General features: G+C 41.5%; 1 protein-coding gene across 7 annotated transcripts in view; it reads left to right on the top strand.

Annotated features, from left to right (window-relative positions):
- Nucleotides 1–13,618, top strand: part of LOC134358620 (neogenin-like) — a 316,976-nt gene that overhangs the window by 169,772 nt on the left and 133,586 nt on the right. For all 7 annotated transcript variants that reach the window (XM_063071071.1, XM_063071070.1, XM_063071068.1 and 4 more), the window contains exons 4-6: nucleotides 137–287; nucleotides 6,655–6,791; nucleotides 10,321–10,475. In XM_063071071.1, the coding sequence (XP_062927141.1) occupies nucleotides 137–287; nucleotides 6,655–6,791; nucleotides 10,321–10,475 (443 nt within the window). The remainder of the gene's footprint in view (nucleotides 1–136; nucleotides 288–6,654; nucleotides 6,792–10,320; nucleotides 10,476–13,618) is intronic.

Below are 13,618 nucleotides of genomic sequence, written 5' to 3'. Positions count from 1 at the left end.
AAATTGTAGTCTGCTCTTTTCATTGGTCCTTTTCCAGTGGCTTCTGATACAAGAACTTTGTAAGTCCGCTTTATTAGTGGAAACAGAACCATGTGCAGCTGTGATAACTAACAGCTCTCTCTTGTGTGTTTTTCAGAAATGGGTACAGAGCGACAGCTGAAATTTCTCCAGCAACCTGTCTCCATTAGTAAGGTGGCAGGCCAGTCAGTAATTCTACCATGTGTGGTGTCCGGGTATCCAACACCCGCCATTCAGTGGGTCCACAATGATGAGATCATCTTAGAAAGGTCTGTTGTTTTCTTTTATTGCATGAACTTAGCTAATGTAAGATTTTTCTGGGGCAATACATAGGCTGGAGAGTGCATTAACAGTCTTTCAGTTGTGACTTTTAGTTGATGCTTCTTCCCATGTCAGTCTTTTATTTTGATGTCATGTTGGATATTGGGATTAAATTTTTCTTGGACTTCAGCAGTATGAAGGTGGCTTAGTGCTTCAAGATGACCAGTATATTGGAATTGCAGCCACTGTGTCAAAGGGACATGCTTGGACAGCTGATTTGTTGAATAACGATGGAAGAAACTGAGTATGCAAATTAAGTTAGACTTGTGGAGAAGCACATTTACAGGATGGGAAATTGAACCAAGTGGCACAGGACAAGTCTGTCTCCATTTTAATAACATGCAATTTTTCCTACACTCTGTCCGCCGGAAGAAGTGGGATCTCCCAGTGGCCACTCATTGTAATTCCACCTCCCATTCTCACTTTGATATATCAATCAGTGGCCTCCACTACTGTCGTGATGAGGCCACACTCAGGTTGGAGGAACAACATCTGATGTTCTGCCTGGGTAGCCACCAACTTGATGGCATGAACATCGATTTCTCAAACTTCTGGTAATGGCACCCCCCATCACCCTCTCCTTTACCTGTCCCCATCCCCTTTTCCCTCTCTCACCTCATCTCCTTCCCTGTCTGTCACCTCCATCTGATGCTCCTCCCCACTTTTCTTTTTTCTGTGGCCTTCTATCCCCACCTATCAGACTCCCCTTTCTCCAACCCTGTATTTCTTTCACCAATCAACTTCCAAGCTATTTACTTCATTCCTCCCCCTCTTGGTTTCACCTCTCTCCTTGTCTTTCTCTCTCCCCTTCCTCACCTTTAAAATCTACTCCTCAGCTCTTTTCCTCCAGTCCTGCCAAAGGGTCTCTGTCTGAAACGTTGACTGTACTTTTTTCCACAGATGCTGCCTGGCCTGCTGAGTTCCTCCAACATTTTTGTGTGTTACTCCGATTTCCAGTATCTGCAGATTCTCTCTGATTTGTGATTAAGAGAAAGAGTCTAAAAATGGTGACCCTGTTTAGTCATCTTTCCCTGGGTCTTATCAAATTTTAGAATCTGGATAATTCATGACTACTATCTGAGAAGTTACTGGATTCCTTAAAAACCTGAGCAATTCTCTAAGCTCCTTCTGGGTGGTGAATCTCCCTACATTTTGACCAATGCCTGACACCGGCCTTGTACTGCGAAACTGGTTTAAAGCTCCAGGGACACAGCTAGATAATTAATGCACATTGTCAGCGTTGAACACATCCTGAAAGAAGAATTTCAAAACACTGAGATTGGAAAGGGGCTTTTTTTTTACTGCTGTTGTTTTGTCACTTGTGTTCAATGTTGTTCTGTCAGTCATGTGGGCATGGTATGTTGGTGCCAGAATGTATGGTGACACTTGCAGGCTGCCCCCAGCACACGTGTTGGTTGTTAACTTTAACTTTAACTTTATTGTCACCAAACAGTTGATACTAGAACGTACAATCATCATAGCGATATTTGATTCTGCGCTTCTCACTCCCTGGATTACAAATCGATAGTAAATATTAAATTTAATTTATACATCATAAATAGAAAATAGAAAAATGGAAAGTAAGGTAGTGCAAAAAAACCGAGATGCAGGTCCAGATATTTGGAGGGTATGGCCCAGATCTGGGTCAGGATCCATTCAGCAGTCTTATCACAGTTGGAAAGAAGCTGTTCCCAAATCTGGCCGTACGAGTCTTCAAGCTCCTGAGCCTTCTACCAGAGGGAAGAGGGATGAGAAGTGTGTTGGCTAGGTGGGTCGTATCCTTGATTATCCTGGCAGCACTGCTCCGACAGCGTGCGGTGTAAAGTGAGTCCAAGGACGGAAGATTGGCTTGTGTGATGTGCTGCGCCGTGTTCACGATCTTCTGTAGCTTCTTCCAGTCTTGGACAGGACAACTTCCATACCAGGTTGTGATGCACCCTAGAAGAATGTGCTTTCTATGGTGCACCTATAAAAATTAGTGAGGGTTTTAGGGGACAGGCCAAATTTCTTTAGTTTTCTGAGGAAGTAAAAGGCACTAGTGGACCTTCTTGGCAGTGGACTCTGCTTGGTTGGACCAAGTCAGGTCATTTGTGATATTGACCCTGAGGAACTTAAAGCTTTTGACCTGTTCCACTTGCGCACCACCGATGTAAGTTGTTTATGCAAATGATGCATTTCACTGTATGTTTTGATATGTGATAAATAAATCTGGATATTGAATCTTGGAGCAAGGGGTCTTTGTGCAGTGTAGAGTGGGGAGATGTAAAACTGCAGCAATGCCACTAGCAGGAGGGCATAATTACAACAGGACTGCTAAACCTTGAAAAGTACTGGTTTAACTGTGGGCATAGAATTACAACAAAAATAAATGCATTGTATGACAAAGGCATATCAGGACTGAAGCAGGGTTTTAACCTGAAACATTCACACTGCCTATGCCCTCATAGATGCTGCTCCAACTACTGAGTTCCTCTAGCTGATTATTTTGTTACTGGTAAAATTATTGTTCTAGACTGATATCAACCTTACTAAAATAATCTGAAAACATTTGAATAGGCAATAGTAAGTAATGGAATTGAAGTTAACACATTTCCACTGAGGTTGGGTGAGACTAGATCTAGGGATCATGGGTAAAGGGTGAAAGTTAAGGGGAACATGAGGGAAAACTCAGATGGTGGTGAGAGTGTGAGGGTGGTAGAAGTGGTGGATGTGGGTTTGATTTCAATATTTAAGAGATATTTGGATAGGAGGGTACGGAGAAATATGGTCCATGTGCAGCTCAATGGATCTAGGCCAGCATGGACTAGATGGGCCAAAGGGCTTGCTTTGGTGTTGCAGTGCTCTGTGACTCCATGAGTTTTTCTGGTGGCAGGAACATTTTTCTTATTATCATTATCTTCAGCTTGAAGCTGCTGTGCAAGATTATTGGTGATTTGTATTCACTCTCTCACCATGTCAGAAATTCCCAGTGTTATATCAATCCAATAAGTGTATTGTCCAGTGTTGTCACCACTGGCCACTGTGCCTTTGCACGAGGATCTGAAGATTACTGCTTCCATTCAGTGAGTGTTTTATGTTGGGTTTATTATGGTGCACAAGTGTGGTGAGGTACAGTTCAGATGAAAAACTTGCTTACGTCAGCATCACAGTACATAGATCAGAAAACATACACCATAAATTATATATTAGTTATACAAGAAGAAAGAAGACTCCCATACATGGCAAACACGAGGAAATCTGCTGATGCTGGAAGTTCAAGCAACACACATAAAAGTTGCTGGTGAATGCAGCAGGCCAGGCAGCATCTATAGGAAGAGGTACAGTTGATGTTTCGGGCTGAGACCCTTCGTTGGGACTAACTAAAAAAAGAGCTAGTAAGAGATTTGAAAGTGGGAGGGGGAGGGGGAGATCCAAAACGATAGGAGAAGACAGGAGGGTGAGGGATGGAGCCAAGAACTGGACAGGTGATTGGCAAAAGGGATATGAGAGGATCATGGGACAGGAGGTCTAGGGAGAAAGAAAAGGGGGAGTGGGGCCCAGAGGATGGGCAAGGGGTATAGTGAGAGGGACAGAGGGAGAAGAGAGAGAGAGAAAAAGAATGTGTGTATATAAATAACGGATGGGGTACGAGGGGGAGGTGGGGCATTAGCGGAAGTTTGAGAAGTCAATGTTCATGCCATCAGGTTGGAGGTTACCCAGACGGAATATAAGGTGTTGTTCCTCCAACCTGAGTGTGGCTTCATTTTTACAGTAGAGGAGGCTGTGGATAGACATATCAGAATGGGAATGGGACGTGGAATTAAAATGTGTGGCCACTGGGAGATCCTGCTTTCTCTGGCAGACAGAGCGTAGGTGTTCAGCAAAATGATCTTCCAGTCTGCGTCGGGTCTCGCTAATATATAAAAGGCCACATCGGGAGCACCGGACGCAGTATATCACCCCAGCCGACTCACAGGTGAAGTGTCGCCTCACCTGGAAGGACTGTCTGGGGCCCTGAATAGTAGTGAGGGAGGAAGTATAAGGGCATGTGTAGCACTTGTTCCGCTTACACGGATAAGTGCCAGGAGGGAGATCGTACAAGGATAAGTGCCGGGAGGGAGATCGTACAAGGATAGGTCCCATACATGGGCTTGTATGTTGCATGAAGATGAGATTGAATTCAGCAGTAATGTCTCAGGTAAAAATTGCTAGACAAGGTATTGGGAGCATTAGCCACAGGGACCCTTCCAGGCAAGTGATGGTGGGCAGAGAGGCAGAAATGGAGCTTGTGAGAAGTAAAAGTGAGCATGAACAGAGAAAATTGGCTATTACTTGTCTTTGAATGAATGTTTGCCATTTGTTATTCTGGCTGAGGTTATGATTGTATCCTTGTCCTCGGGCAGGCATGTGACTTATAGTCAAAGCTGTGACTGAGGAAGGGTGTGAACTGTGAGGGACTTCCAGGTTATTGTTGATGTTGGCGGAAACTGTTAAATAACAGGCATCTATCAGATAAGCTCACAATAATTTAAGGATATTTTCCAACGGAAGGTCATTTGATCTAATTATAGTCTCCTATGCAGTAATTCTGTTCGTGCTAAGAAATAATTGGGTGGATCTGCAGGTGTCATGGGTGGTGAGGTGGCAATTGTAGATATTTGCTACGCATTTGGATCAATGTCTGAACCTATGGTCTACGAAGTATGGATTTTCCACTTTAATAAATTCTCCCGCACTAGCTTTGCTGTCATTATTGGATACAACAAACAACATGCTGCGGTGTTCTTTTGATTGGCACTATAAATGAACAAAAGCAGCACACAGTACAGATAAATGAACTGCCTTCATACAATGTTGTCGACGATTGCATCCTCCAAATCTTCATTTTTTGGGGTATCATTCAAGATGGTTATTGATACCTTCAAACTCTTTGCAGTCAAACTTGAAGTAGTGAAACCATTTCATTTTCATGCTTGGCCATTTTTGGCACCTCCAAGCCTGAATACTTGAAACTGCAGTGAGGAAAACCGTTCTAAGTTGTCTTACTGCTTATTTCTCACCGAATATCAGTGACAAAAATCACTGCCTTTTGAACACAAACACATTCAACTGACATTATTTAAAATCTATTCACTCTAACCACAGTGTACTGTCTAATGACCACACGTTCATGTGACTGATGCTAGTTAAAAACTGTTGGCAACATCCAACGGTTTCTTAGACTGGAAAAAGAGTTTTCAAAGAATCCAGCACACAATGTTAAGTTAAATTTATCCACAGGTCAGACTATGCTGAGACAGTTTGTAAGCCAGAGTATTGTTTGTGGTGCTATCATCAGTCATAGTGTCCTGTATTAGGGAATAGAAGATTAGATACTGGTGTTTCTGTGATTGAGAGGTTTTAATTATATGTTACAAGAGCACAGAGTGAACAAAGGAAAGAAGAGAAGAAGAAAAAGGTTGTGGTCGTCTTAATAAAAGCTAGCTTTGACTAAAAAGATAACAACATACCAGTGATAACAAGTAACCTATAAATTAGCCAGATTCAAGTGGTGTAGCACCTGTAACAGAAAAGCTAAGAAGCTTCCAGAAAAACACAGAAGCAGCTATACTACAATTACTGGAACATTCAGTGAACAATTACACATATACAGATGTATTCTTCCCTCTGCAGGGTAATGCCAGCGGAACTCTTCCCTCTATGCATGGCTGGGCACTGGAACAACCAAGGCCATCATTCTTTGAGCCTGTTCTTTGTGCGAGATGTGGTTGCCCTTGGCATTTCATCCCTAACAACCTCTGAAATAAGTTACAACACATGATTTGATGCTCAGTCAGACCAAGATGACAAAGTTTATGAAAAGTTTGTTATAGTTTTGGACAGTTGGTAAAGAGAGGTTGGAGTTGGTAGAACATAGAAATCTACAGCACATTACAGGCCCTTTGAAGAAAGTAAAGTTCCTTACAGACAGTGGTGGGGCTAGAACCTCATTTGGTGATCACTGGCTCTATTGTGATAACTGCTATGCTACTTGTGCATTTAATCTGTTTTGGTTGGGCAGATTGGTAACCGATTAGAAGTTGAAGATTTTATACTAATTACTTGGATGCAAGTTTCATGTGTGTGCTAGCTTTTATTGTCCAGTCCTGGCTTCCTTCAACTGGTGATGATGATGACTCTTAAACCTTGGCAACCTGCCAGGCCATTGGTACAGAGTGCCAGGATTTAGACTCTGTGATAGTGAAGGGGAGCGTTATGCACTTGGTCGCAGCTTTTACTACTGATGTCAATTTGTTTTTCATGTCCTGTGCTAATCTGTCTTCCTGAAACTCACAGGTCCCACAGAATGGCTTTGGTTGGCAGTGGCAGTCTGCAGATCAATGATATTTTGGAAGAAGATGCTGGTCTATATGAATGCATTGCAGAGTTTGGGAATGAGACTGTCAATGCTCAGGCAGAGCTGAGTGTTCAAGGTAAGATATTCAAAATATGCTGTGGCCTTTTAAAACTGTAGACTCCGGGGAACTCACTTCCAGTAATTTCTCACCCCCCCCCATTGTCTTTTTTTCCATTTCCCATTCTGGTTTCCCTCCTCACCTACTTTTGCCTATCAACTGCTAGCTTGTACTCTTTCTCCTCCCCACCACCACCTTTTTATTCTGGCATCTTCCTTCTTTCTTTCCAGTCCTGATGAAGGATCTCGGCCCAAAACATCCCCTCCATAGATGTTGCCCAACTTCCAGCATTTTGTGTGTCGCCCCATATTTCCAGCATCTGCAGAATCTCTTGTGCCAGTGCTCAGCTGCCTTCATCCTTGGTTTGGATCATTTACAAAGCCTTTATTGCTGTGAAATATTTCCTCAGAATGAGACAGTGGAGGGATGCCAGAGGAGGGAGTGGCATGTGTGGTCAAAGCCTATGGAGTGGTTGCACAGGTTCTGGTGTTTGTAACTGACAGAAAACAAAAACCTTAAATTAACTTTATTGCTTAGAAATAGATCATATACACTGTCAGTTACTGTTAGTTTTTCACACAAATCTTTTTCATATTCCTTCATCTGACCCACATAAATGCTTAATTTTAGCTGGATTACTAATGTAGTTTCTGGAATGCATTTGTGGATATGAGTATATTTGATAGTGGAATTGTGTGAAGTTGTAACTTCAGGAGCTAAAGGCGTCCTTTCTCTCTTTTTCTGGGAATACCCAATTCCTTGTTCTGTTCCAAATTCATTGCTCCCAAAACTAAACTGTGCCAAGTGTTAGTCTCAGTCAGAGCCATGGTTTGTGCCTTAAGATCTCAGAGTATGGAGGGAAGTTCAGCTATTCTCCCAAATTAGACTTGAGTCAGTTGTGACACTACCAATGTTTATTTTATAACTGCTGCTAGCAGTAGGAGAAATTGAGCTGATGAATTAAGATGATCACAAATAAAACTTGTCACACATTCAAGTGTGTCAGCTCCTGGCTAATCCTTTTCTCATGGAGTTAACTAAACTGGGATCAGCGTGTGGCTGGCAGGCAGGAGATGGCTGCTGAGACAATAATCGGAACATGAGGTGAAGGGATGCTCTTAAACATAAAGTGTAGATTACTTTAGGGATTGAAGTTTAAACAAAGATTTCATTTGTGCTCTTAGTTTGAAATTTTATTTCTGAAACTTAAGATATTTTTTCAGCCATAATTGTTCTTGAAGCAGACAGAGAGATAATCAGCAAACAGATTGCCATTGTTTTTTTGGCTCAGTGTTGTGTGCCCGTGTATTAGGTGCACTATTTCAATTGTAGTTATTAGGGCAGCTGTATTAATATTCCCACCATTTCCCACCACACTCCCACGAAAGCTATTGAAAAGCTATGTCCTCCAATTCTGGTGCCATGTGTCTGGTGTTTTGTGTCTGCCAGTGGGGATGATTGAATTCATCTGAGTAATTGTGTTATGTCCACAGCTCACTTGGCCATAGTTTCATAATTTATCCTTTCAGTCTCTGAAGTGCTCAGCATTCATGAGGTGTAATCACCTGGTGACACTTCATCAATTTGTAGGCATCTTAGAGTGTGATGCGTACCCTATTAGTTAGCAGCTCACCTGGGATATCATTAAGTATCCGGAGGAGAGGGTATTGTCTCTGAAAATGTAAATATATTGAGACTATAATTTTTGAATCACTGGACAGACCAGCAATATGAAGTAACAAGACAGTTCATTGACCTCTTGAGTGTACTGATTTGTGACTGTTCCGAGGGAGGGAGCCAGAAGGATCGTCCATGACACAATTCTTCTGTGAATTTTGATGAGTTGTTTAAAAGATTAGTGGTATACAGTCTGGAGTGACCCTCTGTCAACCAGCTAACAATCCCATTGCAATTTCACATTAGGTTGCAATTGGGCTGTGGGCCATCTCCTCAGGAGCTTCCTCCGCACAAGTACGCTTGACAAGGTCTGCAATGTTGCCCATTGCAGCTGTCTCAGATGCTAATGATCTTACATGCATGATGAGTAATTAGTAGCTATAGCAACAAGCTTTGCCAGCCATTAAAATGCAACTAGGTTGACTGGAAGCTTACTGCAGAAGTAAATCAGCATTAGCTCAACCCTTATAGGCCATCACCCTTCCATTACGAGGACAACAATTGCTAATGCCTTGACCTTTGATTGATCCTTCAGGTGTTCTTCGTGCATTGGTATGAAGTGGATATGTTCATTCTGAGCAGGCAGTGACAATGGTGGCCATTAAATATCTTTTCATATCCCTGAATGCCCTTTAGGTCCATCATCAAGGACCCCAACCATCCAGGCCATGCTCTGTACTTGCTGCTGCTATTGGAGAGGAGAAACAGGAACCTCAGATTCAGAAACAGTTATTATCCTTCTACCATTAGGCTCCTGAACCAGCATGGATAACTTCACTCACCTCATCTCTGAACTCATCATTGAACACAACCTATGGACTCATTTTCAAGGACTCTACAACTCACCTTCTCAGTATTATCTATCTAGCTATCTATTTATCTGCTTTTTTATTTGTATAGTTTGTCTTCTTTTGAACTCTAGTTATTTTTCAGTCTTTGCAGTTTTCATCAATTCCATTGTATTTCTTTGTTCTACTATGAATGACTGCAAGAAAATGAATCTCTAGGGAGTAGATAGTGAAATATATGTACTTTGATTATATGTTTACTTTGAACTTTAAACCTTTCCCATTTCAGCATCAGATTACTTCTTAAATAATTGTAAAGTTTTTATTTGCTTCAGTTCTTCTTGAGAGGATTTTGAATATTGGGCAAGTGGACTCTGGGGAGAGCCACTTCTGTCAATTGTTTCTTATTATCATCAATCTTCTGATGAATCAAAATTATTTCATTCCAATGCACAAAAATTTTGCTGTTCAACACCTGTAGAATCAATCAAAGGTCATTGAAATTTAAGTCTGTGAAGTAATGTACAGTTTTTGATTAATTTATGCAGTGGTATTCTCCAGTCTTCATGGATCAGACCAGAGATCGTTCCTCAGTTGTTTACCCTTTGTTAATACTCCAAGAGAAGGATTCAGCCTAGAGTTGACACACTTGAATGTGTGATATGTTTCATGTGTGATCACTGTAATTCATCAGCTCAAATTGCTTCTAGTTTAATAATCTTCCTGACAACATCTTGGTGTCACACTTATCCAATTTGAGCCAAGTTTGAAAGGACAAAAGTTAAATTATAATAAAGATGGAAAATATTGGAAGTATTCAACAAACCAGGCAGTATTGGTAGAGAGAGAAACAAAGGAAATGTTACATGTAAATAACCTTTCATCAGAATTGTTTTGTTAGAGCAGAGTTGCTGGTAAGTGAAATTTGGAATTGTGCTGTGGAGTTAAAGTGAATGGAGATCATGCTTTATTGGTCCTGTGGTCTAGAGAAAATCCTTTCTCTGCTTGGAGTTGAGAAAGGATCAGGGGATTTTTGTGGTTCTTCTGCTTACCATTCCATTCTCTTCTGCTTCCTTTAATAGTTCCCCCTCACTTCCTGAAGCGACCTGTTAGCATTTATGCTCACGAGTCCATGGACATCGTGTTTGAATGTGAAGTGACAGGGATACCAATGCCAACTGTAAAATGGATCAAGAATGGAGACATGGTTATCCCAAGCGACTATTTCAAGATTGTTGTGAGTAAATTATTAGATTGGGTTGTGTCTTCCATCCCTTCTGCCATCTGCTTTTAAGGATACTGCAAACCTCACACACGTGCTAATAATGCAAACAATTTCAGCCCTTCCTTCCATTTATTTTGCCACGTCCTACACTGTTCAGTGAAAGGGTCTCAGAGTTCCAACCTCTTAACTCCATGTGAGAAATGCAGAATGCTACCCAGTGAGCATAATATCTGGAAAACTCTAAAATTTCCTGTCTAAATTCCTATGCTATTATAATATAATATAATATAATTTTGCTGTAGCAAAAAGCAAGTCTGTTGTTGATACTGAGAGCACCTCAAATGATGTTTTCATGGCTATAGTACAACACACACAAAATGCTGGAGGATCTCAGCAGGCCGGGTAGCATCTATGGAAAAGGACATTGTCGACATCTTGGTCCGAAATGTGGACTGTTCTTTTCTCCATAGATGCTGCCTGGCCTGCTGAGTTCCTCCAGCATTTTGTGTGTGTTGCTCAGATTTCCAACATCTGCAGATTTTCACTTGTTTGTGATGGCTCATATAGTTACAGATTTTCTCTATGTTGTCTATGAACAGAATAAGTGGGAATTGGAGTGCAAGTCAGCACATGTAGAAGAAATTCTGTACAGAGAGAGTTCTGACGGAACATCATTAGTCTAAGCCAGTCAGGTTAGGATGGTTGATACGCTTCTGTTTTGAAGGTGCATGGCAACTAGAATGATTCCTTTCGCTATTCCACAAACACCTTTTATGAGGAACCACACATGATGCCTTCATGTGAATGTAGGAGGCAAATTTGTAGGTGACGTTGTGGATAACGAAGAAGGCTTCAGCAGGGCACAGATCAGGATGGGTATGTTGGGCAAAGTATTGGCAGGTGGAATTTAATCTGATACATGTGAGGTAATGCATATTTAGAAGTCAAGTAGGCAAAATATATGCAGAATGAATGTTGATAAACAGAGTGACCTTGGTTTTCAAATTCATAGTTTCTTAAGAGTCAAAACAGTAGATCGGTTGGTGAAGAAGACACCATAATTGCCTTCATGAGTATAAGAGTTAGGATATTGTGTTGCAACTTTACAAATGAGTATTCGCAGTCTTTTTCTCAGGGAAGGAGAGTTCATTAGATTAAGGTGAGAAAGTAATGATTTAAAGGGGACCTGAGGGCAACCTTTCACACAGAGGGTGGTGGGTCTATGGAATGAGCTGCAGAGGAAGTGATAGAGATAGATACAATTACAACATTTCAAAGGTATTTGAACAGTTACATGGATAGCAAAGGTTTAGGGAGATATGGGGCAAATGCAAACATGGATAGGTTGGGCCAAAGGATCTGCTTCTGTGTGGTATAACTCTGATTAGACCATACTTGGAATATTGTATGGAGTTGTGGTTACAGCACAGTAAGTGCAAGGCTGTGATTGTACATGAGAGAGTGCAGAGGAAATCCACCAGGATAATGCCTGGATTAGAAGACTTCATTTGACAGGCTGGGCTTGTATTCCCAGAGCAAAGGAGGTCAAAGGGTGATTTTAACTAGTAAGTTTGATCTTTTAAGCAGTTTTATGTGCTTTTTAGGAACCAGGAAATCAATTGTTCATGCTACATTTATAAGTTTTTGCCTGAGAGGGCATAGTTTTATGGTGCTTGGAAGTAGGTATAGAGGAGATAGCAGGGGTAAGTTTTTTTACGCAGAGAGTGGTGAGTGCGTGGAATGGGCTGCTGGCGGCAGTGGTGGAAGTGGAAACAATAGGGTCTTTTAAGAGACTCCTGGATAAGTACATGGAGCTTAGAAAAATAGAGGGCTATGGGTAGGCCCAGGTAGTTCTAAAGTAAGGACATGTTCCATGCAGCTTTGTGGGCCGTAGGTCCTTTATTGTGCTGTAGGTTTTCTATGTTTCTATGTCTTTACACAGAGAGTAGTGAATATCTGAAATTATCTGCTGGAGGAAGGTGGTTGAGGTGGGGACAATTGCAACATTTAGAGGGCATTTGGAGAGATACATAGAGGGGAGAGGCTTGGAGGATTATGGGTTGAACATGGACAACTAGGACTAGCAGAGAGAATGCTATGGTTAGCATGGACTATTGAGCTGAAGGATCCGTTTTCGTGCTGTATGACTATGACCGTGTGTTTCACATTTTGGCCCATTCTTAGCATCAAACATCCATCCACATGTTGTACTTCGTGTAAATTGTTGGCTGCCAAGCTTCCAATACTTTGCCAGCACTTTTGTTATAATTCAATGCCAGCAACTTTTGTCCAGCCCTAATTTCCCTTCAAAGGAGTAACTTTTTGAACTGCTGCAGATTCACCTATCACCTTCTAGCTATTCTCCTATTTCTCTCTCCAACTTTTTATTCTGGTGTCTTCTCCCTTCCTTCCCAGTCCTGAAGAAAGATCTCACCCCAAAACGTCAACTGTTTATTCAATTCCATAGATGCTGCCTGACCTGCTGAGTTCCTCCAGTATTTTGTGTGTGTTGCTTTGGATTTCCAGCATCTGGAGAATTTCTTGTGTCCGTATTGGTCACAAAATTTCCTTCTATGTAGATAATTTAGCATTACCATCATTAAACAAGTTGGGTCGAACAACAATCAGCAAGTTCACACCTGCCTTCACTGGTGTAATCATTTTGGTAGCATAGCGCTCAGTATGAAGCTTTGCAATGCAGTGACCTGGATTCAATTCCCAGGAACTTGTATATTCTCACCATGACTATGTATGTTTCCTCTGGGTGCTCCAATTTCCTCCCACATTCCAAAGACAAATGGGTTTGGGTTAGCAAGTTATGGGCATACTATGTTGATGCCAGAAACATGACAACATTTGCGGGCTGCCCCAGTGTATCCCTGGGCTGTGTTATTTGTCAGTGCCAATGATTCATTTCACTGTATATTTCAATGTTTCGATGTACATGTGACAAATAAAGCTAATCGTCTTTTCGGATCTGTGTGTTGATCATTTGTCCAAGCTTGTAGATTTCTATTTCAGATTTTAACTATTAATTCCTAGCAGTGTGCCCATCTGCAGACTAAGAAGGGATCTTTATTTGTTGTACTCCAGGACTCTCCTGTTTAGTAAGGAAGCTGTTGTTGTATGGCACATAACATGGTCTTTATTTGCTG

This window comes from Mobula hypostoma, chromosome 18 (genome assembly GCF_963921235.1).
Source record: "Mobula hypostoma chromosome 18, sMobHyp1.1, whole genome shotgun sequence".
Taxonomy (NCBI): domain Eukaryota; kingdom Metazoa; phylum Chordata; class Chondrichthyes; order Myliobatiformes; family Myliobatidae; genus Mobula; species Mobula hypostoma.
The sequence above is the reverse complement of the archived record's forward strand: the minus strand, read 5'-3'. Positions and strand labels throughout refer to the sequence as shown.